At 44.6% G+C, this 24,451-nt stretch overlaps 2 protein-coding genes across 11 annotated transcripts in view; one reads left to right on the top strand and one right to left on the bottom strand.

Moving 5' to 3' along the window:
* The window catches only part of celf5a (cugbp, Elav-like family member 5a), a 185,494-nt gene extending 183,997 nt beyond the window's left edge, over window positions 1-1,497 (top strand). For all 10 annotated transcript variants that reach the window (XM_068591218.1, XM_068591216.1, XM_068591211.1 and 7 more), the window contains exon 12: window positions 18-1,497. The gene's annotated coding sequence lies outside the window, so the exon portion shown is untranslated. The remainder of the gene's footprint in view (window positions 1-17) is intronic.
* Window positions 1,498-10,137: 8,640 nt separating this feature from the next.
* rgmd (RGM domain family, member D) lies at window positions 10,138-19,075 on the bottom strand. Its single transcript, XM_068591784.1, has 4 exons — window positions 19,056-19,075; window positions 17,111-17,259; window positions 13,568-14,079; window positions 10,138-11,753 (listed from the first exon to the last, which is right to left on the bottom strand). The coding sequence occupies exons 2-4, from the start codon at window positions 17,202-17,204 to the stop codon at window positions 11,064-11,066; spliced, it is 1,296 nt and encodes a 431-aa protein (XP_068447885.1). The 5' UTR covers window positions 17,205-17,259; window positions 19,056-19,075; the 3' UTR covers window positions 10,138-11,063.
* Between the last annotated feature and the right edge of the window lie 5,376 nt (window positions 19,076-24,451).

Genomic DNA, 24,451 nt, shown 5'->3' with positions numbered 1-24,451 from the left:
TTCTTTTTCTTCTTCAGGTTTTAGAGGACACGTGAAGATATCTCGGAGGAGTTCAACTTTTTTTCTTTGAGAAGCAAAATATGTTTGAAAAAAAAAACACACAAAAAAAAATCAACACATAAGGAATTTTTTGAAGACATATCAGCATTTACTTATGAAGATATAGGTTACGGCGGGAAAAAAGAAGATGCGAAAGAGGAGGCGGCGCTTCACCGGGGGACTTAACAGTAACAGATGGCACAGTGCAAGAAAGACGAGAAGAAGGAGAAAAAAAAACTGAAAAAAGATGTGATGAGACTGAACAACAGAACTTTTTCTTGTTGAGACTTGAATTGTTAATTAAGCAACAAACTAACAAACAAAAAAGCAGCAACAACAAATAGATTTCTATATACATATTATATACACATATATATAAGGGAAGAGGCGCTTGTGGCTTTTACTGTACTGGACAAATGAGGGTTAAAACTTGAAGATCAAGGAAAACAGTGGAAAAAAAGAAGCTATTCTATTCGTCCACTGACAGACTTTCTTTCTCTTTCCCTCTTTCTCTTATTCTCTCACCGTCTCTCTCAGCAAGCGCAGAACTATGACTTGTGGAGGTCACTGAGGTTTCCATTAGCAACAGTAGAACTGCAACTCTTTCACCCCTAAGGGACCAAAGGACCAAACATTTTTATTGTTCTGAACAGTAATATATAGTATTGATGATACTAATACTACAAACTACTACTAATAATATTACAAGTTAAACTTAAGAAGAAATACTAGCTTCAGGTTTGAAAAAAAAAGAAGAAAAAAAAGAGGAAATGGGTTTTGCTTTGTTTTCCTTTTACATTTATAGCTACTGGGTTTAAGGAATATTAAAACAAAACAGAAAAAAAATATGTATAAAGCTATACTATTTTAGTGGCGTAGAAATATGTGGGTTAGACATTGTTTCGGGCATGTTCAGATAATCTTCTTTTTGCCACTCATTGCTTCATCTGCGTCACAGCATTTCATCTCGGAGGTGTGATCTTGTCGCCGTTCTTGTGTCAGCAGACGACGGAGGAAAAGAGAAAAAGCAGACCCGTAGTGCCAAAAGTAAGCGACACAATAACGGCCTCTCTCTGCACTCCACGCCGCGTGCGGCCGCGTCGCCGCTCTCGCCGCCGCGTTGGCGATTCCACAATTGAAGCCGGAGCGATTCCGCGTCTTCATTAAAGCCTCGATGTGGCAGATCATCTGACCGTGAAGCGCCGTGGTAAAAGTGCCACCCCGGCAATCGTAACTGCTTAATGAAATATACAAATGAGCTTGACGGCGGTTGTTAAAAAAACCAACAAAAAAAACCAACCTCCGTCGGCGTGTCACAGCGGTCCCTGCCGGGTCGTGCCCTCTCCCGCTGCCAAGCTCCTCCAGCTGCTCTCAGCAGGCGAGCGCAGACTCCCCTCCTCTTTCTCTCTGGCTCCTCACCTCCCAGTGCCAGCATATTTCTCTCTTAATAGGGACCATCAGTTCACTTGGGGAGGGGGGGGGGGCGGAGGAGGCCGGGGGCTAACCCACAGCGTAATTAGGATAATGATAATATTGATCAGACGGGGAGCGGCACCGCAGGGCGAGAGATGCGCAGTCAATTCCGCATCGGCATTTCGAATGAATTGACTGAGTGACAGAGTCCATTTTTTCCTTTTTTTTCTTTTTTGTTCATCTCTCCCAGTGGTTTGCATTGGGAGTCTTTTTATCCTCGGAGGTCTCGGAGGGGACCCCCAACCCCGAATCTGACACGGTGTCCTGTGTGACACGTCGAAGGCACTTAAATTCCCAGGTGCCGAGAAAAAGGGAGGAAAAAGAGGTTCAGAGGTGGACAGGGCCGCGGCGGGGTGTGTGGAGAAGTCTTTTGAGTACATCGTAGGAGTTCTTCAGTGAAGAGCAGCTGTGTAGTTTTGTCTTTTTTCTTCTTCTTTCTCTATCTGGGGTGTAATGGCACAGCGAGAGCTTGTACACGGCGAGGAACAGCCTGGCATTACCAGCCTTAGGAGGTCAAATTAAGAGCAAAATGATCCATCAATTAGACAGCTGCAGGCCTGTAAGTGTAGCCGCTACAGCTGCTGCTGCTTCAACGAGACGACAGCTCACCATTAGCGGCGGTCGCCACGCGGCTCCTGTACGGCGCGGCCTCGCCTCGCCGCGTCGCGTGCGATTCACTAACGACACTGGCGTCGTCTGCGGCGCTGCTTCTTTTTCTTTTTTTGGGGGCAGAGAGACACAGGATCTTCCTGTGCAGTACATCCGAGATGAAATCTGCTTTTCATGAGTCATGTTTTGTTTTTTTTTGTTTGTTGTTGCATCCATTTCACTCTGAGAAGTGTTCACCCAACATTCGACTCTTCCGCTCGCTCGTGGGCTCGGTGTGCACCGACGCAGCCGGCCGCCTCGGGACTCTGAGGCCTCATCGCTCTGATCATCTCGCTCTAAACGTGAGATGCATCGCAGCGGCGTCTCGATGGCCCCGTCCACGCGCGCCGAGTCTTCAGAAAACACCGCTCAACTAATGCCATCACCAGAACGGCTCCCCAGGTCCTGCTGACTGTATCTTTTTATTTTTTATCCTCTTTATTTGTATGATTACTGGTCCACAGGATCAGTAGACCAGGAGACCATTTAACAAATGTTACTACCCTCATTCACTGTATATTGTTCTCTTGCAGGCAATACTTAGATGCTGTAAAAAAAAAAGAAAAGAAGAAAAGAAAAAGAAAGAAAGTCTTTTAAAAAAAAATGCCTTTTCTCATCATGAATTGCCAAATTATGCAAGCATATCCACTGCATTTCCTCATCAGACTTTAAACGAGTGCCAGGTTCCTTGAAAATGGAAGAGCGTTTCTTATAAATGTGTTGGTTTTCAGGAAATATTGATCAGTAGGAAGAAGTATTTGATTTTGTGATATAGCATAACAGTGGAGGAGGGAAGGTCCTTTCAGGTTGTAATTTTATACAATAGAGCTTTCCAGTGAAAAGGTTAGATTTCATATATATTTGCCAGAAGACAGCTTTGTTCCCCCTGGTGAGTTACTGTTCGTTTCCTCTCTGCTGTCAGCGCCCGGCAGCTTTAGGAAGCTGTGATATATGCCCTCCTTACCCCGGGCCATACAGGGCCTTATAAACCCACTCAAAAATCTTTCCTTATGGGATTTCTACTGGAGAGTTTTTTAAATTATTAAAATCAAATTAAATGTGGCCTTCACAACAGCTTGGGTAATGCAAATTAAAGATGCCAGCTGTGGCTGAAATTTAATGAGTTTGAAAAGATGTTGAGTTAATTTCATTCTGCCAAGAGAAAGAAATGAAATTTGATTGAACGCAATTAAAACAGTGAAGGTTTGTGGACGGAGAGCGTTTGTGGTGCATAAGCCTCAATATACATTTCCACTATGAAATTTGGAGGAGAATAAAAAAAAAAAGAAGGGGAGGGAGGGATGTAATGAAACGACTGAAATCCAAGAAGTTAATTGAGTTAACGTTTTTGAATTACCAGAGCTGATTAGAAGTCCACTAAAACAGTAAGGAAATAGCAGAACTGGTAGAACTCAGCTGCATGTGGTTCAAACTTCACGTTTATTTTCTACATTGTTTTCACTCTTGCATCCATTTCCATCTCTCTTCTTTTACTATTTGTCATCCTGCCATGGTGCCCTTTCGATCTCTGAGCATGCTCAATGGGGGCTGGGAGGGTTAAAGATTACGGTACTACTAGTATTAACAATATGATTCTTTGACTATGGTTTGAATGCTAAGGATAGTAGCTTATTATAAATATGAAATCTGTATATTATGGAAAAATCAGCACAGGACCTTTCTTTGGTTACATTATAGATTAGGGTTTGAACTGGGGGATGGGGGAGGGGGCGGGTCGCTTTCTAAAGATGTTAACTTTCTGGTTTCTCAGCACAAAGCATACAAAAACATATAAACAGCAGTGTGGTCTGTGAAGAAGACTTTACTGGCATACAGGGCGCAAAAAGAGGAATCTCAGTACTATTCTTTCAACCTGGAGCAGAAAGTGCAGTTTACAGGTTGTATTGTTTTTCTTTCTTTCCTTCTTTTTTTAAAGGAGAGCGCCACCTGTTTTTGTGGCAGTGTCAGTACAGCATGGATTAACTGACGGGGAAAGCAGTATCTTTTTTATAAACAAAAACTTATTCAAAAAAACTATGTGTTCTGTATTAGCCTGAGAAACCAAACATTTTTTCCCCCTGTTGAAATTTCTTAATACTTGCTGCTTAGGTTACTTCATATTAATGATTGATGATTAAATCATTTTATAATTAATTATCGGGTCAAGTATGTAACTTGATGTTTATTTATTTATTTATTTATCTATTTATTTTTATTTATTTATTATTTATTCAGCCACTTTTCTTTTTCTTTTATGGTTATGGTAAGATAAAGATATGTATCAAAAGGAAATGCTTATTGGGGCTTTTCTCTCTTTCTCTCCTTTTTTTCCAATTTTACAATAAAAATTCAAACAGGATGTTTTTGTTTCTCACGGTCATGTGTGACGTCCTCAAGGATTTACTCTCGAGGAACCGTGAAAGTCTGCGAGTGCAGACGTCGCACCCTCTCACAGAGTCTGTCGCTGACGCCCCGGCCGGTGTGAAGTGATGAAACCGTGACGACGATGGCGTCATTGTGCCTTTTTTTTAAATTCTCGCCGGGGTCATCGCCGCACATCCGTAAACATTCTTATTTTCCGCTCGACCCCCAGTCGTCTGCCGCTCTGGCGCCAGGCAGGAGTCCATACTTTGGTATTCATCACGAGATGCTGCGAGCTTCAGGAGAAGGAAATGTATTCATTTCATACTCGTGTGGAAACCCAGCGGTGGAGGGAGAGGTGGGACGGGTCCGGATTATCGGTCTTCGTGGAGACTGAAGGCTTTTTTAGCAGCTAGCACGTCACCTGATGCTGCTCTGCAGCAGCTGTGATGCATGCTGGGAGCAGAATACACCAACAAACCAAAAACCCCGGCACATAAACATCAGACAGTTTGGGAGACAAGGGAACAAATAGCATTCTCGTTTGTGACGAGCAGGAGGCAGCAAATTGAAATGAGGAAGCCGTGGAGCATACAGTCAAGTGTACGATCACAAACCACGGCGTTGCTTTGAGGAACATCTGTCGACCGTTGACTCGCCTCGCCACGTGCACTTTGCAATCATCATCTCCTTACATCACAAGTCACTGCAGCTCCATGAGCAGTGCAGCTGAGACGCTCACTTTTTTTTTTTGAAGAGCGGCGACAGATACGAGAGGGGTGGGGGGGAGGAAAGAGTGGGAGGGACCAAAAAAAAAGAAGAAAAAAAAAGTAGAGCCACTGGCTCATGAAATAAATTGTCCCAATTACAATAAAGTGTGGCTCTTGGTCAGTGTGCACGGCAGGCAGTTCATCTTTATTACAATCAGTTAATGAAAATCAATCCCCCTCCTGATAAACTCTTATCTCCACGGCCTTTGCGCGCCCCTCGTGCGGGGAGATAATAAATTAGGGTAATATTGCCTTTGATGAGGGAGTGAATTGCAAATTATTGTAACTTTCCAAGATTTATGATGCAGATGCCTAATTTCCGAGCTGGGTTTTTTCGGGGCGTCAGGGTGCCGGGGGGCCATTTGTTAAAAGTTTGGTGACACGGGCTCGTTAATAAAAATGAAAAAAAAACACACACAAACGGACAACCAGGTGCTCTCAGCTGCTTTTTCTACTGTTACAGTAGCGGAGGAAACGCTGTAGAAGTGGCAGGACGTCCTGCAGAGAGATGCAGCGACGCTGGAGTTTTACCCTTTAAAGAGTGAATACATGTGAAGACGGTGGAACCCAGGGGATGCAACGTGTTTACTAAAGTAGGACTGCCAATCACACGCGCCTATCCCCCATCCCCAATCTCTATCACACAAGCCAGGAGCGTATGATTTGATATGTAGGTCAATACCCATTCTGGAGGGAGCCGGTGGGTGAGATATGTCTCGTTGCTCGCTGTCACTCTGATTATTGAGGAGACACAGAGAGATTGAGTTGGTCAGGTATGAGAGAGCCTGCGGTATGAGATAGCTGTATAATCGCTGTGACTACAGCAGCCTGAGAACCACAAACACACACACACACACACACACTGAGAAATGAGTAACTTCTCACTCTTTGTTCCGCAGCAGTGACCCATGTAACAGGGTGTAATGTATGTGTGTGTTGAACGTCTTCTACTCGGCGCAACAATCAGACTCTTGAGTGCATCATTAAGCAAAATGCTTCAGCAAGCGGATGTTGTACGGGGGGAGGGGCGGCAGGAATGATGCAAGGTGATCATTTAAGGATGGACGTATGAAGCTGAAGGCAAACACAATCTCACACGAGCAGCTAACGGGTTTACAGCTACGGCAACATCACGTAGCATCAATAAATCGAGTCCAAACGACTAAAAGGCAACGCTTCTTTTCAAAAGATGTGTTCCACCACTCATCCTCTGCATGGTCTGTTATAATGTAATATGTATCTGAGGATTTAGAATCCATAATTTAGTGGAAATAAGTCTGGAGTATCGGGCTCGGTCCGCCATTTCCAAACTGACGTGCTATCTTTCCACAATTGTTTGCATATAGTTCCTTTTTTTTGTGGGGAAAAACTGCAATACAGCATTTATTATTTACACGAACGGCGCCAAGGACTAAACATTGCAATACTTTCACTGTGTTCCACTCTTTCGGCGATTGATGGGGACTTAACAGACGCCCGTGTAAGATCGCAGCTTTAAATATCGACGCCGACGTGATATGAGGCGCCATATTGCGCCACGCGCTCCTCATCAAGGCCAGCGCATTGAAGTCTGAGGAACAGGCTGCATTAAGACAGCCATCAATCTATCTATTATCAATCAAGGAGAGGACTCACACACCACTATCTATTTATCTTGCCAAGTGCTCTATTAATATCAAATTAATTTCCCCATTGAGAGTATCAATCACTCATGCAGGTTTTTCTTTTCTTTTTTTTTCCACTCAAACTCATTAGCTTGGTAATTGTCCTTGTTTACAGGAGGAAAGTCAAGACAAGATGGCTCAACGTGTCCGGATGAGAAAATCCACGCAGGCATGAGCAGTTTCCTGCAAACCTGCGTGCTACATCCTCCAGGCTGCTAGAGAAGATTTTTTTCTCCTTACATATTTCTAGTCTTCCAATGTCAATCTCCACTTTAAAAAAAAAAAGAAAAAGAGGAGCTTGCATGTTCAGAAGTCAAGAATCTCACCTTCTTCCAGCAGACTGAGGGCGCTGTTATATAAGGCTGCTGCTGTCAGATGGCTGCATCTCAACAGATGACGCCAATCGGGACCAGGCTCCGAGCTTTTTTATCTTTGCTCTCAAATCATGGAAGGACACACACACACACAGTTGACATAGTTGCCTACATAAAAGATGGCGAGGTAAGAAGTATTCTCAAATGTTGAAGTACAGAGGTGTTGTCAGCGGAAGTTTTATGACTGCTTTATTTATTTCGTATGACATTAACAGATTGTTAGCACTGATGCAACAAGGTGTAAGCTGCATTTTACTGCTGTAGCCGCTCGATGTGGAACTAGTTTTAATCCCCTTTATACACAGCTCACAAGATGAATGTGACGCGTCTGAGATGATTAATAGAGGAGGAAAGAAGAAATGGATGTTGCATAATTTTACCTCTGGGGGTCTTGATCATGCCAGGATCCCCACAGTGAGACAACGGGGTTTTTTTGAGACGGGGGTTAAGTTTGGGAACCACTGATTGGACTAAAAATATTTGATTTTTTTTCTAAAATCATTCATTTTTATTAATGCATGAGTGGAAGTACATTAGATTGCATGTATTTGTGTTACTGCCTCACAGTTCTTTATTAGTACTGAACAATTGGTCATTGGATATTTATTAAGTATTGTACTTTGCTACATTTAGCGTAACTGAGCAAAAACTACAACCACACGATGAAAGTCACGTGATAAACAGAGTAGGAATGGATCACAGGCAACAGATGAAAAGTGATCAATCAGGAGGAGAAGCAGCTGCAGGTGTGTCTGCGGCCGCGCGAGGGCGGAGCTCGCGAGAGGAGACACCCCGGAAATGAGAGGGTGAGAAACGTGCCGCTTTCCACATCAAAGACACAAAATGAATTTAAAATAAGGATTCCATAAACGATGTTTGGTTACAATCAGCATTATTGTACGCAACGACATGAATTTAAAAAAGAAAGTTGGACCAGCCGAGTGGACTGGTGACACTGGGACAGAGACGTCGAGTGGACTGGTGACACCGGGACAGTGTACAGTTCACGTCACGTACGTAGAGGAGGCGAAAGCTGGACCGCGCAGGTGCCGCTCAGACAGGTGAGCACCATGACACGTCACTGCCGAAGTAGCGCGCGCTCTCCACACGTGAACGTCAGAATTGTTCGCGTCACGTGGTGTGTAGAAACGTGTGCGTTAATGGCCGCTGTAGGGTTTATATTGTTTACATGTTGTCTCTTTGCTGGTGTTTAATTCGTTGTGTGTGGCTCCTCTTTATTTGTATGTTAGTTTAATTTGTCCAAGTGTCCTCTCTTTTCTTGTAAAGTCTTGCAAAGGCCACAGCAGGAAGGCAGGTGTATCATTATAATTGAGAATCGGACAGAAGGGCTCTCAGTGCTGCTGCTGTTGCTCCACTTGTGTTTAACTGGACATTTAATGCAATCTATTTTGCAGCCTGCTCTTTGATTTAACAGTTTTTCCACGCACCCTTTGTTTCCCCTCCAAATGTAACACTCAATCCAGAAAGAAAGATAAGACGCGATACAAAAGCACAATAAAACTTTGTCATTTAAGAGTAATGTAAATCAGTGTCCTACAAAGAGACAACTATACCAATGTCTCCGCTGGGATGGTAGCGTGTCGTACTAAAACCTCCGTCGGATAAGCCCAAAAGGATTTCATAATCGGAGGCATTAAGGCCGCCAGTAACATTCACTCGGTACATTTAAACTGACCTACTTTCTACATGAGTACAGTTTCACACAAATACTATTAGTTGAGTAAATGTATTTAATGTGATGGTACTTTTAGGATAACGTTCTAGTTCGCGTTCCACCTCCTGCTGAAAAGTATCTACCTGAGAGATAAACGTAGAGTAAAATGTATATTTGCCACTGCAATGTAATGGAGTAAGACTCAAAGTATGTGTACTTGGTTACTTTCCAACTATGGCAGGTTTTTACTCTCTGCATCCTAATATCAATGATAAGACGACAAGGTGGCGTCGCCCAAAGAAGACTTGATTTAAAAAATGGTGGCATGTTCTTAAACAGCCATCTCCTTCCCAACCGCACAGCACACCGTCGTCTGTATTTGAGGAAGCGGGACGTGGACAGATCGAGTGTGATCGCAGGTGTGACGAAGCATTCTGTCACTCAAGAGTTGTAAGATGGACCAAGACACTTTAAACTTAATTCCAGATCTAAATTCAAATTACATCTTCTAATTATAGCGCATTAATTTGCGACGTCTTCATAAGGAGTGTGCAGGGGCTTTCTTAATTGCCTTTTTGATGGCGATGAAAACTGATCACATCCCGTCTTCCTAATCATAGCACTCATTGTTCGCGTACAGTGCAAATATCAGCGGCGTGCGCGTGTTGACTCTAACCTGGTGTTAAACCACAGACTAAATCCTATTTGGAGCCATGCAGCGCTCTGGCAGACAAAAGCAAAGCCAGCAGCCAGCTCAGCACTCAGAGGTAACATTTACACAGGGGACTGAGAACATACTGTGGATCCCTACAGCTACACAGCCAGCTTGTCAAAGCTGTCTCTGTACTACAAGCTGTCAGGCCTTATGGACTGAGGACCCCACCAGGACACGGCTGGTACTGCAAGCATAAAGCCAGGAACTGCTGAAAAGGTTCTTGAAGGCGTTTTGTGTCCTGACCCCCCAGAAACAGTGAATGTGTTCTGATTTTAAGAGGTTCAAAGGTTTAAAGGAGATCATGAAAGCTTGATAGACAACTTCTGTACACTATTTATCATGGCGTGATGGAAAAATATCTCTGTCCTCTGTCTAAGATGCCAGGTAGAAGAGTGACCCAGAAAAAAACAGACCAAAGTCCGGAGTGTCCAACACTTTAATACAGAAAATTACAAACATATTAGTTTACTTTTACAATGTCTCAAAAATAACTAAAAACACAACAAATGTAAAACGTATTACAGTTAAAACATCTATAAACAGGCAAATGTACACAATATAAAACACATATATACACTCTTTTAATATATTATTATATAAAGATTTGTGTTTTTTTTTAACCTTTTTTTTTTTTTAAACTGGAAGCCAAACAGCTTGAAGAGGGAGTGTTTCACAAAAGATGAGAACTGTTGAATATCACACTGACACACCATATGTTATAGATAGGTAGTTTTTACATACAGTTGTTGGATCCTGTGTATTAACTGTTGAAATAGACAAATAAATGACATCTGAATACATGACATTTGCTGTTAAAAACCTTTTAAGTGCTATTGATATGACTGGATTATACAGGATCTAGAAACCATGTTTGCTTACATACAGTCTGGAGTTGCATGTGCAGCTTCATGTGGAGTGTTTGAAGGTTGTGCACAATGATGACTTTTCTATTTACAAAAAAAAAAATAACTCAATGCCATATAGCTGCCGTAAACCGATTAACAGTGAGCGTGTGGAAACATGACGTGCTGGACCCCCAAACCACATGAGTTCATGCATTTGTCTTTTCTTATTTATTTTTTCCAACTGATGATGTCACTCATGAATCCACGGAGAATGTGAAGTGGGAAAAAAAAATACCATATTTAATGAGTGTGAAATCCTTCAAATGACAAAAACAGAAAAAGAGCACAAAATTCAAAATCCCCCTGCCCCCCTCACAAAAAAGAAAATTACAAATGTATATGTTTGAGCTCTACTCACTCTTTCCTCAAGCTGGTAATGCTTCCACGTGCTGTTTGTCTCCAGGTATTTCTTTTTAATCATTTATATATATATATATATTTACAAAAGCAGCAGAGAGAGGAGGAGGAGGAGCGAGAGCAGGGAGCTGTTGGCTGCTGCAGCCGCCGCGTGCGACGTTCCTCGGTTGTAAAGACGAGGAGTCCTCGGGGAATTCTGCTTCAGTTTACTCGGCGGCAGCGCCTTTAAATCCTCCAGAGCGCCGTAGGCTGCCAGGGAGAACTCTGGGTCTCCGGTGGTCAGCAAGTCAAACACGCAGGACTGAAAGTACACGTCCTCCACCTGCAGAGTCTCTCTACACCTGGCCGTGGCCCGCTCCACCGTGTACACCTGGTGGGGAGGCCGCAGAGGACCCAGCTCCGTGTTGGTGCCCTGCAGGCGGGGCTGCTGGCTCTGGCGGTTCAGCGTGTGCTCTTTGATGAGCTCGTTGCGCGGGCAGCCGTGCAGGCAGAGCTGCAGGCCGCCGTTGTCCGAAAAGTCCAGGGTGTCCTCCGGCATGCGGATGGCAAAGGTCAGGTAGCTGCCCACGCGCCGGACGATGATGGACGTGCCGATGTAACGGGCCTGTATCTTCACCTGGCGGCCCACTCCGGAGCCGCCACGCTCCACGATGGTCAGGCTCTCGCCGCCGCTGCGGGTCCCGTCCTGAAAGGCCAGCGGCAGATCGTCCGTGGTGGCCTGGTACACCTTCTGATCGGTGCAGCCGTGGAAGGACTTGAAGATCACAGTGATCTGACATAAGGGGAAAATAAAACATCAGCGTGATTCTCTTTTAGTTTGACTATTGTTCCTTTCAATAAAGGACTCTTCTTTGCTAAATCTAATGATGAGCAATACAAAGTATGCCCTAATTGGGCTTGAAAAGGAGCAGTACCAGTTAAAGCCACAAGGTGGCAGCAGGAAACCAAACATTCTGACTGCTGTGGAAGGTGTTGATGACCCACACTGGCCTTTTTACAGAGTGACAGTGATTGCTGTCAGTGGTTCACTGGATCGGTACCACCCAGAGAGAAACTGCTCAAATAAACCACAATCAGTGTGTGGTCCTCACTATTTCCTTTCTTACCTGGAAGAAAACCCATACTAACACTAAAATGAAAAGGCAATACCGCCGCAAGTCCTTCGTGAATGTTGGCTCAAACGGCAGCGTTTCATAACGGCCTCAAATCTCCTCGCATCTTCCAACACTTCTTCTTCTTCTCCGCTGGCAGAGCGACTGACTGTGATTTGTATTCCAGCTGAGCTTTGAAAAATTGGGGCCTAACCTGTGTTTCTTCAAAGTACCTTGACAAAGCGGTGGCTGTGGTTACGTTTACACTTACGGGGGGCGATGCAGTATTTGATGGACGATTTCCTGTCTCAAGTCTGGCAGTTGCAAAGACATCCCCGACTACAGGTTTGTATTAGGCCGCATACCCAAAAATATACACATTAAAGTGCCTTTGTTGAGTTTATTGAGCAATATTAGTTTGTTTCGTATAGAGGTAACGTTGTTAAACGTAAGGAGTCAATGAGATTCCCCGACAGTGGGCAACAAAATGATCTACCATTCAAGCTGATGATTCAAATAAAGGCAGCTTTCTTAACCTGTTTTTAATGGACATAATCTGTGCCTGCCGAGTCTTGTATACCAATGTGACTTTGAGTAACAAAGACACGATAAAGGTTTCAACACTTTCAAAAGCATGAAAACCCAGAGCCTGTTTCATTAACGGAATCAAAAGCCCTCGCTGCCGTCCAATTATTCCTTTTGTTTTTCCACATTATTCCATATTTACACAAAAAAGCACCCAGTTAATTATTTGACCAGAGGGGTGAAAAAACATTCCTGGTCGTGGCGGTGGAGGAAAATGTTTGAGTGAGCGTTAATCACTACCATATGACCACCCATGTGTTAAAAGGTAGAGCGCTCAAGCATGTCTGTGATTCAACACCGCTGAAGACTCCCCTCCTCTCTCGGTTCCCTCATAGATCTGAAGGAGCTCCAAGACAAGAGGAATGCTGGAGGCTCGAGAGGCACCGTGGAATGACGATTAACTTCACATGTTGATACTTTATGGCAATACTTGAGCGAGCAAGCAACATATTTTTGCCAAACTTTTCCTTTTTCTTTTTTTTTTTTAAGTCTTTGAATTTTTTTTCCATGTGAAATCTTGAATAGATTTACCCGATCAGACCTCAAAATTGTGTTCAAACGAAACGATATAAAGAGAGAAAATAAAGATGTATATTAATAGAATGTGAGAGTTTGCAAGTAGACATTACTTTGTTTTTTGTCATTACAAAATGTGGAGAAACACTGCTCTATGGCTGCAACTAATAGTCACAATATTACCAGATCAATGGTTCAGTCTATTGACTGTCTAAACATTTTGCTTGATTGAACGCTTAACATGTATTATTTACTGTCGCATAATGTTATTGGAATGTGATCCAAGGGATTACTCGTCATTTTTGCTTTTCTGCTTTTTCGGTCTCTGGTCATCAAAACTTGATGTCGCTCGTCGATTTCTAATGTTGCAGCTCTGCGCCACATCCTTCCTCACCTTGCTGGTTGCCGTGGCGCTGGAGCCCAGCACGACGGGCACGTTGGTCACCTGCACCGACAGGAAGCGGTTGTCAATCAGAGGCCACGCCCCTTCCACCTTGCAGGTCTGAAACTCGTCGCGGAAAGTCCGTAGATGCGGGTCCCCGAATAATCCACAGTGGGCGTATTTCTTCTGCTGTCCGGCCGAGCCCTGCACGAGGACCCGGTTCTCGTAGTCGCACAGCTCCGACACGGCCGGGCGAGACGTGCTGGGCACCTTGGCGGAGGAGGTGGGCCCGTCGCTGGAGCAGTTGTGCTGAGAGAATAACTCCTTAATGCGGAAGACGGCCGAGTGGTAGACCAGGTCGCCGCGACAGCTGCGCGCCTGCCGACGGGTGCACAGAGCGTAGGCACGCAAGGCGATGCAGTAGTCCACGTCTAGAGACACGTCATCCTGCAGACCGCTCGTGGGTGAAGTAGAAGCCACATACTCCGTATTGCAGCGCTGGATTCGACACTGCTGGCAGTGAGCTGGAAAACAAACAAACAAAGCAACGTTGATTTTTTGCACTGCGACGTCATTATAGCATCACAATGAAAATATTTGCTTCTCCCTCATTTTCACAAGTAACCTCCCAGTCTGTTAAAATACCGCTGACTAGATTCCCCCAAACAGAACAAAAAACAACTGTTTTCTCCCAGTGTAATGTTAAACTATCTGACGTTTACGGATGCATTACCTCAGCACAGTGCACGAGGCAGCGCAGTCCAAACTTTTCCACTATCAAGTTTAGCTCAATCAGGAGAGCCATTAAAACAAAAAAAATGTGTGAGCTCACGAGGCCATGATCCCACACTGAGCCCCAGAGTCAGTCAAATCTTATTTCCCCCAACTAGCCCTCACAGCAACAGCACGTAGCTTCACCGTAGGAGGAAACCAACCTGTGTTAGTTTGCCTGAGGGTGTTGAATGTGGTTTGGCTGTTGCTGGGGTAATTGAAGTCCATTAAGCTACACTACATGGCACGGCAGGGCCGGGCACACGGGGGCAGCCAACGTCTCTAAAAGTCACACTTGTTCAGCAACTCCGCGTCCAAACTGAAAGCCAGAGGGACGATGGTGGGGGCTGCAAAGCACAGCATGTGATATTTGGGAGGTTTCTCCTAAATTCTGGGCTTCCTGTTAAGTTACGACAAAGTGGGATATTTATTATCAAGGAAAACAAACCCCAACAAAAACGACAGCCATTTCTCTGTGGATGTTAATCGCACTAACTTCAGCGCAGTGCTGCGTGAGGTTGGGATGTCTCATGTGCTGACTATAGTATAATAACTCCTGCTGGATTGTGGATATTTTTCCATTACAGCAACATCCACAACACAGTACACCACTTCTACTGCAAAAACAGCGATCAGTTGCAACAGACCGCTCCTCTATTGCAACAGAATAATCTTCTGTTTACTCCAAAGCTCCATCTAATCTCCCAATAGCGTGGACAAAGACAACAAGATAAGCACTGTGATTTCACACCAGTGCATATGAATATTTTTGCACCGTTTCTTCCTTTTCTCATGCGTCTGATTCACTGAAGGGGGGGCAGGACAGATGATTAATGCATCTCACAGCCGCTGCACTTCAACACGAGCTCTGATATATAACACGAAAAAAAAAAAATTGAGATTGAGTGTGAGAGGTCAAGTTGGAGGCATCCTGCAGCCCTCCTCTGAATTCCAACAGGCCTCCCCCGTCTCGCTGCGATGCGAGGTCACCCGAGTCTGCTGTGATTGACACATTCGGACAATCGCTGCCTGCACAGCCATCAACAACCGGGCATCTCCCCAAAGGGCCTTTATGCTCCGGCCCTTAGTAGACTACCAAGTGTGAGGACCATGAGGAGAATATGAGAGCAGCAAAGGAACAAGCCAACAGTATTTGTATTGGTGGAGATTAGTAGATTTGAGTTAACCCCCAGAGATGAAGGGCACCGTTTTCTAAAGGCTTTGGCGTAGTCTTTAAGTTGCACTCTAACGAGAGGCCACCATGGCCACACTGAGGGCCTGACTGGACCCAGTGCCAGCTCATTATCAGTACAAAACATGGCGAAAGACACTTGATGGTACTAAAGACTATTTGTAATCACCTAAAGTGATTACACTTTGTCACCGTGTTAATAATTACACTCAATATGTATTAAAAGACCTACATTACTCGACTAAACTGACAGAATTTTAGCAACTTTTTTTTTTTGCACTATAACTTAAAAAGGTGCCACGTCCAGATGCAACAAACTACAAAGAAAAACCTGAGGGCCACCGAGGGCTCTTTAGATAAGGTGCAGCACAATAATTCAATATTGTTTATCCTTACGTTTCCTCAGGATTTTATTTGAAGAAGAGATAGTTTGCAGTTTTCATATTTAAAATATTGGAAGACAAACACCTTTCATTTGATATGAAACAATTACTTTTAAAAAACAATAAGTATTGGACTGTTGTGAATGTCCACATTGAAAGGGGCTTTCTAGTGACTTTTTATCCCCAAAAACTATGTAGACAACACTGTCCAAAGAAAATACTTTTACCAATTTATTCAACTTTATCGAGCAGTTAAACAAAACGCACCTCCTGCGTAAAAAAATCTGATCTCAATCAAATACGAATCACAAACACGTAATTTGGAACTATATTAGGAACTGGACCACAAAACATGAACTGAAGCAACTTTATTGTGAGTGAGTTTGACGCAGTGCTTTCTGATCTCTAACGGGGGGAGAGAGCAGCCACCGACACGTTCAGAGGCCAAAAAGTTGGACCCCCATCATGCATGGTAGCTCACAAAGTTAATACATGACGCACGAACACGGGGAAATAACACGGTTCGCTTGGGTCCACCGACACTTAAAACGGTCTAAACTACGCGTTTAAGTTATACTCTGGACTTTAATAGTACATATGACCACTTATTGTCCGATTAACGGTATTTCTGTGGCTTGGAAAACCCCCCAAACAAGCTCCGTAGTTTTTCTTCTCGTCGGTCTGCGGGCGCTCGGACCCCAGTTGCTAGCGAGCTATGCTAACTCGGCTAAACCCGTAACTCCACGCGACTTGATAAAACCATGGCAACAGCGGTGGTAATAACCGTTAAGCGGTTGGTTGACTAGCTGGTTGGCGTCGTCGTCGTTTTGCGCGACGAGAGCGGTTTGGGACGTTCAGAAAGACGTCCGTTACGTGCGTTAACTCGTGCTGCTCGGCTAGCACCTACAGGACATTATTACTTTGTCCGCGATACTTTGAAACCAACGGCGACTTTTCTCCATCTTTTAAAACACCAAAAAAACAAACACGCACAACTTAAGTTATTGTGCTTCAAGAGGGTGTCCGAGTTGTTTAAAACATAGTTTGAGTTCAGCCATACAGCCCCTGTGAAAAAGTTAACTTTTTTTTTATTTTTTCCCCCCCCCCCACCTCCATTGCGTTGCGTGAGGAGCGGGACACGGCTTCGCGTGCCTGAGTGGAGAAGCACGGATTTTCAAAAAGAAAACATGAAATAAAGGCAACACTCACCTGGTCGAAACAGCAGCGAAAGTAAAACCATCGTGATCGTTACACAGTCCAAAAGCTGCCGCTTAGCCGTGATCTGTGGTCCGCTTCTCCCCATACCAATCCATTCAGTTAGAATGGAGTTCCTCGACTGCTTCTCATCGACGCTGCGGCTGCGGGGAAATCAGACACACACACACAAAAAAATTCGTCTTCCTTCCCAAGCGCTGTCATTCAAAAGGGGGCCCCTGTCTTCAGGGCGGCTCTACGAGGGAGGGGTCTAAAAGCGTAGACTAGGGGGGCCCCCAGAGGTGATTGCTGGCCCAATGAAACACTAATTATTCACTAACCGCTTGATATTTACATGTAGTGGCAATTACTGGCATTTGGGACAGTGGAAAAGTGCCTTCAACAACAGAGGGGGCGGTGTGGAATTATAATTGCCCTTTTTTTTTTATAATTGAAGAATCACAGGGTGTTGTGGTTTATAATAGTATAACAGTCACCTATTATCTGCACATGCACAATGCTGGGTTTACAACTCCGAGGTACTCGGAAAAATCAGATTGGGACGAGTTATAAAGCCGTTCTTAGACAGAGCTGAATCAGACTCGTAGAAATGTTTGCACTACAAAGCACTGAGGGACAACTGCCCCCTCTGACCCCCCCTCCTCCTCTTCCTCTTCCTCCTCCTCCTCCTCCTTTTCCTGGGGACAAATGTCATTGTGTTTTCAGCATTAAGCAGCATTCTCCCACCTGTTGTTTTTTTAAATAATAGAGTTTGATTGACAATTGTGTGTGCAAACTAACATATTTTAACTTGTATAACCTGATAAAGATGATGAAGGTAGAGTTGGCGTTACCCATGATTGAAAAGTAATAATTTAAGCTGAGGAGAAATGTAGTGGTATCCTATGACAGGGTTTTCTCCAATATACTTGTCATATTTAAGGTCAATAAATCCCTTCTTCTGGTTAAACAAAGTAATGTTTCACCTGCCAAAACTTAAGGGCATTTTCTTTTTTTGTCACGTAAGGGAACATATTCTCAATAATTTTTTTGTCTCAGCAAATCTCGGTGCGCTTTCTCATTTTTCCATTACAGTTTCAGTTTGCAACTTGCAAGTTACTCTTTTATTTTTTTGTGGCCAACTTTCCGTCTCTCGCACCTCCTTCAACGGCGCTCTGTCTTTCATTTGCACAGCTGCTGTGAGGCCGGACCATCTGCAAGGCACACACACTGACCAGCTTCTTTTTTCTTTTCTTTCCCTTAACACACTCTGTGGTTTTATGTGCCATGCAAATAAAGAAATGTAATCCACCAACCCAGATTCTGTATTAAAAAAAATCAACAGTTACAGTTTGCGTAATTTCTCAAACTGCAATGAAAAGTTAAAGCTTTGTTTGGGTGCAGCTGGAGCATTTGGCTTGTAGCTGTGTGGGTCTCCCTCTGCGCCTCCCTCCTGACTTTATGAGAGAGAAGTGAACCCAGACAGTTATTGGATCACTGGTTTTTCTATACACATGCAGGCTCCTCCGGCCACACAATTGTGTGATTCAGGTGGCCTGTCAGTCTTGTGAAAGGTCTTCACAGGCCCATGTTGATGTGGGGCTGATATATATAGTGGAGGGGGAAACGAAGACAGCTCAACCCAAGTGGAACGTTTGGATTGTTCCGAGCTGCCAGAAGGGCCTCTGTCACACTGGATCCAGTGTGCCAAGTTTATCCCCCCGGAGGGCTCTCTACCTTACTCTGTTTGTTCAGCTAATTTTGGAGGCTTGCTTGGTTCATCCGCTTTATGGGTGCACTTTATGGTCACAATTTGAAATCCCATCAAACGGGTTACACTTCATATTCCCTGTGACAACTTTGACACGAGGCAGCGGCGCGGCGGCGGGAGAGGCAGATCTGTTGATGGCGCGTCTGCACCGCGCGGGCAAATTAAAATAAAAACAAATTAGCGTCTCACCTGTTACGGCGTTTCTCCTCACGAGCGAGTGAGGACATTTCCTGCAGAAGAAAAACACAGTGTTTACTTCAATTTGTCTCAGCCATAGGGTGAGAAAATGCCCAGACGGAAATAGTCCATCTGCATGATCCCGGCGAGTGTTACACAAAGATAAAAGACAACAAAATCAAAGCCATAGTTTCACTCAATAAGCTGCTGTCTACTAAATGAGCTAAGGATCCACTCTGCGGGACTGATGACCACTGAAGCAAACAGTTAATTGATCCAGGTGGACGCTAAGGATGAATTCAGCACATGAAAGCAAACTCCCAGTCCGCCTGTCAGGCTTGATGGGTGGAGAAAGACCTCTTTCTTCCCGTGTTTCCTTCTGAGCGTCTTGCATTGCATGACCCAGCGGTTTGTATATGCTACCAACTCTCAAACAAGTCGGAGAGAGGGAGAGAGCTGCCGCGCTGCTGCGCTGTACGGGTGCAGATCAGGTAAAAAACAAGGCCAGTACATTTCCCCTGCCGACAATCGGTCACTTTTTCAGAGGAACAAAAAAAAAAAGGTCGTTTCTGTTTGGACTGCAGGGAGAAAGCCAAAGTGTTTTGAACAAACATTACAGAAGTGATTAAAACTTAGCGACAGAAAGTGTAGAGAGTGAAGTGAAAGAGACTGAGAGAGAAAGAATGGGTGAGAAGGGGGGAAGGGAGAAGAAAAATAAGAAAAAAAAGGAGGGTGGGGGGGGTTGAGAGAGGGATTGGGTTTCCTCTGACTGTGTGTCTGGGCAGCTCCACATGTTCCTCATTAAGGTCCTCACACTGTGGGACCAGCTCCACACCGGGATGCTTGTTTTTGTTATTAGGCCCAACGTGCTGTGGTCTGGTGGAAGCCTGAAAAACAGGCCCGGTCCGGCATCATCTCCTCAGCTCGCCGTCCTCGAAGCGAGGAAAAAAAAGTAACTGCAGTGACCTCACACATCTACACCGCAACGTGGTCAACATACAGCACTTGAAAACCGACTGGTAATGCGCTTTACACACAAGTGCACATTGGCTTTTCTTTTTTTTTAAACATGTAAATACAGTTGCAAAACCCTGACCCGGCTCTTCTCTTTGCCTCAAACGGGAGCCGTAACCCTTAAACAGGTCTGCTTTTCTGGCACCGCCATGTTTACAAAACAATAAGTAGAGTTGCAGGAAATTGTTGATGTGTCACGCTTCTGATTTTTGTTCAATTTCATGCCCATCAAGATTCGTCAACTGAGACATGTATCGTGTTTCTTCTGGGGGCCGATAACATCAGAGATTGGGATCAGAAGTAGCACGCGCCCTCTGCAGCTCCACCAGCACCACACGGTTGCAATATAAGAGACAAGCTTATTGAATTTTAAACAGGAACCAGAGCAAATTGACTGTTTTTTTTTTTTCTTTCTGAGGGCCCCTGTCTGAAATGAAGTGGGCCTGTAGCACCGCTGAGACAGAGAGTGAGAGGGAGATGGAGAGGGATGCAGAAAGCAAGCATGTCTGGTTCAGGCCTCTCGCTGTTCGAAGGGGATCTGTTATCTCAGCAGAGATAAGGGAAACTGTGGTGTGAGTGTATACGGGGCAGCGCTGATAGCATCTCAACTCAAGGATCCCACTTACGGCACCCTGATTGATAGCTGACAGCACACACAGGGGGGCTTTTGGAGTGTTTTTGTAGGTACCCCTCAATAGGTATCCATGCAGGCATCTGTTTGCAGAGTTCCTTTGGATCTTTGTCTCTAAGTAAACAGGAATTATCGCACTTGCGTGTCATGAGAGCAGAAGGTCCGCAAGTGCCTGAAATCTTAGCTTCTGGGTATGGAAACAAAAGGAGAGTGGATTTTCATTCCTTAATTTCAATATGTAGTCTTTTTTTTTCTTCTTTGTTTGTTGCTTTGGTCTTCACGGCGCTGCAGCAAACTCCTCTCCTTCCTCCCTCCTTTGCCGCAGAACAAATGTTGACACAGCGTCAAGCCCCGTGCTCATGAATAGACAGTCGACTGACAGGTAACCCTAGCTGCAGGGTCGCGGGGTCGTCCCCGCCTGATGAGGGATGATGGGTAAAATAAATGGAGAGCAGCACACACAGGGACCTCTGATGTCCTCAGCCTAAAGGGAGAGAGTTCAGGGCCATTTGACCTCCGACCCCAACCCTGCATATGTGTTTGTGAGTGTGTGTTTTGAGAGTTAAACCTCTCCCCAATCTTGAATTCTCCAATATATATATATGTTTCTTTTTAACCTGGCCACGTTGTTTTTTTTAAACTAATAAATCAAGTAGTGAAAACAGTTTAACGTACGGCTCCACTGAAGCTTATTCCGATGCATAACTTTGTTTGAACTCGTCTTTTTGTCTTCGGCACTCCCACACTTCTTGTCACCCGAGCCATGTGGTATAGAAACAGGCAACAAATTGCTTCGTAATGACCTACGACAACTTTTTTTTTTTGCTTAAAAAAACCACTGACATATTAGTTTTCTGCTCAGTGTCCACCAGCTCAAGAATTAACACTCAATGTTTTCATAATTTCTTCATTTTTTTAAACTTCCATTTTGCGCCTATTCTGCAATGTAGGACATATACTTTTGTTCTATTTGAAAGTTGTATTTTGTGTTTTAAACATCCTTAGAAATGTCTCTAAAAGACTGCTAGCCAAATGCTAATGAAAATGCTATAATTCAAAGTGAGCCGGTTTGTTTCTGCCACCAAGACAACCGCAGGAATCCTATGCGAGTTTCCTTTTCCATCAGTTTTAACTTTCTTCACCATTAAGTACATCGTAAGCAGGTGGTTAATGTTCCTTCTCTCATTCATTTCAATAGACTTGAGCAGATCTGTTTGACATGCAAGGAATCATAGAAATACATACTTCAGTACAGTTTGGATTTTAAAATCCTTCGAATCTTGAGTCCGATACGTGGAGATTCAAAAGGTTTACTTTTTTCCGCCATGTGCTCTCAACCCTTTGCCCTTTCCACCCGACGGCTCGAGACTTAATCTGCAGATGCGTCTGTGATGAAGCCTGTCCTTCAGTTACTCTGCAACAGTTGGTATTGTTTCTGTCCTGGCCACCCAGACAACTGCCCTGAACCAGGAATAGACCAACAGACAATAACTCAGGAGTGTATAAATTTAGCCATTCTGATGTTCCAAAGTTTCACCAAGAAGGCATTCGGAGAATGTCCCCTGCTGCTCCCGTTGATTTAAGGCACTGAAACACGGAGGAGCATGGCAAGGGTGTACACTTCTACCAATTAAGTTGAAATGAGTCACTGCTATGTACTGAGCTCAGATCTGTGAGGTGGAGAAAAGTCCACGTGAAGTGCTGGAAATTGATATGGCTGTACACCCCCCCCCCTCCTCCGCCCACCTCCTCCTTCACCCCCTTTAGCTTTTCAGCAGATGTTTCTCACATTTAGGTTAAAGAAAAAGCCAATCCTCACATGCTCGTACGGGGTCACGCACGTCACACTCTATAGATTAAAACAACCCATCAGCTGGTGTTGATGAGTCTCTCCCGTTGACACTCCAGTATGTTAGTGAAGTACTAAATCAGATCAAGCATGTTTAGTTTCGTGGCATTGTACAAAGTACAAGTCCCGTTCGAAGCCGGTGTTTCCACCAACATCATCTTATCTTTCGCAAAAATCGCAACGAGCATCTCCAGCGTTTCTGAGTGGCGCTGTGAGTAAATCCAAAGAGGCGGCAAAGCAAAAAGAAACTTACCTTGGGTCAGTGTGTTTGTGGTATACGCTGTGTCGTGAATTGGGAGCACTGCTCGGGCTGAAGTTTGACCGAGCGGGCGGCGTTAACCCTCGTTCCCTCTCCAACTTCAGCTGGCCGACTAAGAACTTGGGCAGCTACAGGGACAGATAGCCATTGGAATCAAGGCACATGACAACAGCTGTCTGTTTCAAGAATCGGCACTTTGATTAGGGCAGAATGGTAGTGAGCGATGTGGCCTAATTCCCACATATCTGGGTAGGGCACTTCTGAGAAGAGAGAGAGAGAGAGAGAGAGAGAGAAAAAAAAAAACACACGGAAAAAAGATTGATGTGCGCAATCACGAGCGCGCATATTCAGAAACATGCACAGTTGCAAACACACCCACACTCGTACTACACTTCTGCTGCTTGTATTCCCAGATATTCATAGGCTCGCAACCATGTGTCACACTTGGAAAGCGTCCCGTATTCTCTAAAAGTCCATCAAACACACAGACGCAGGGATGCGAGTGCAGCCGACCATTGGCCCCGGTGTAAGCCGAGCATGTGTGCGACGTGAATGAGCCCTCTGTCTGTTATTACCCGTCCATCCTCGTCCACCGCTGCCCCGGCCCCACCCTCGCGTTATCTGCGCCTTCACCTTTTAAAGTCATTATTTACGTGTGTGTGGTTGTTTTTTTTGTCGGTGGGGGGGGGGGTCTTCATTTCTGCTGTCCAAACACGCCAGTTGCGCTTGGTAACAATCGTCCAAAAACACGGCTCCACAGCTTCCCCTCGGCACCCGGCCTCTTTTCATGTGGCGTCACTGCGGAGGCATGATGCGAGCAGAATTTGCAAACAAGAGGGATCATGCCCCGTAATGTGTGTTTGGTTATCAGTTGGCGGCTGCAAACTGGGCCGAGGAGATGTGAATGTGATTAACCTTGCCAGACTGACTCAGCGCACTCGCTCCGGGGATATAAGCATGCGTTCCCGGTGATTTATAGATGTGGAGTAGTCAGCCACGAGGCCTCAGGCGGAGGAGAGAGAGGGAGGGAGGGAGGGAGAGAGCAAAACAACAGTATTTAATTCAAGTCGGACAAATATTCTGCAGGAAATCCATACAGACTGCTCCATCAAATCCTTCAGACCCCCTGGTTCTTCCACAGCTGCAAATTGCAACTTGTAAATGCAAGATTACCACATTAACAAAGCTGGAAGAAGCAAATAAAAGCATTGTCTTGCTTGAGTTTACTTTCAGCAGTAATACACCGTACTGTTTCTGTCTTGCCCAGACAGCATAGAAAATGCATCTTTGCAGGCTCCCTGGGAAATGTGCCTCGGAACAGATGTGAATTTCCAATAAAAGTGATTCTTAATCCTGCATGCATTTCTTTTTTTAAAGTTGTGAAATTGTACAATACCTCATAGGCTGCATATGATTCATCCCACATTGTTCCTCCCCTCACTCCCAGAGTTTGTTCTGTCGTTTGAGGCGAGCAGCTGTCGGCGCAGACAGCTGCATCGGACATTCATTGCAGCCGAGAGGCAATTAAAAAATCAAGTCAATGTTGTGTTTCAGTTGATCCATTGCTATTTCTACATATAATCCCCTCTCTCATGCCTCCCCTCTCTTTTACACACAAACACACACACACACATGCTCTGTCTAAGAGCGATGAT

Source organism: Clinocottus analis, unplaced genomic scaffold (genome assembly GCF_023055335.1).
Source record: "Clinocottus analis isolate CAN_PGR_092001 unplaced genomic scaffold, fCliAna1.0.p SCAF_25, whole genome shotgun sequence".
NCBI lineage: Eukaryota > Metazoa > Chordata > Actinopteri > Perciformes > Cottidae > Clinocottus > Clinocottus analis.
Note: the sequence above shows the minus strand (reverse complement) of the source record. Positions and strands in the feature narration are given on the sequence as shown.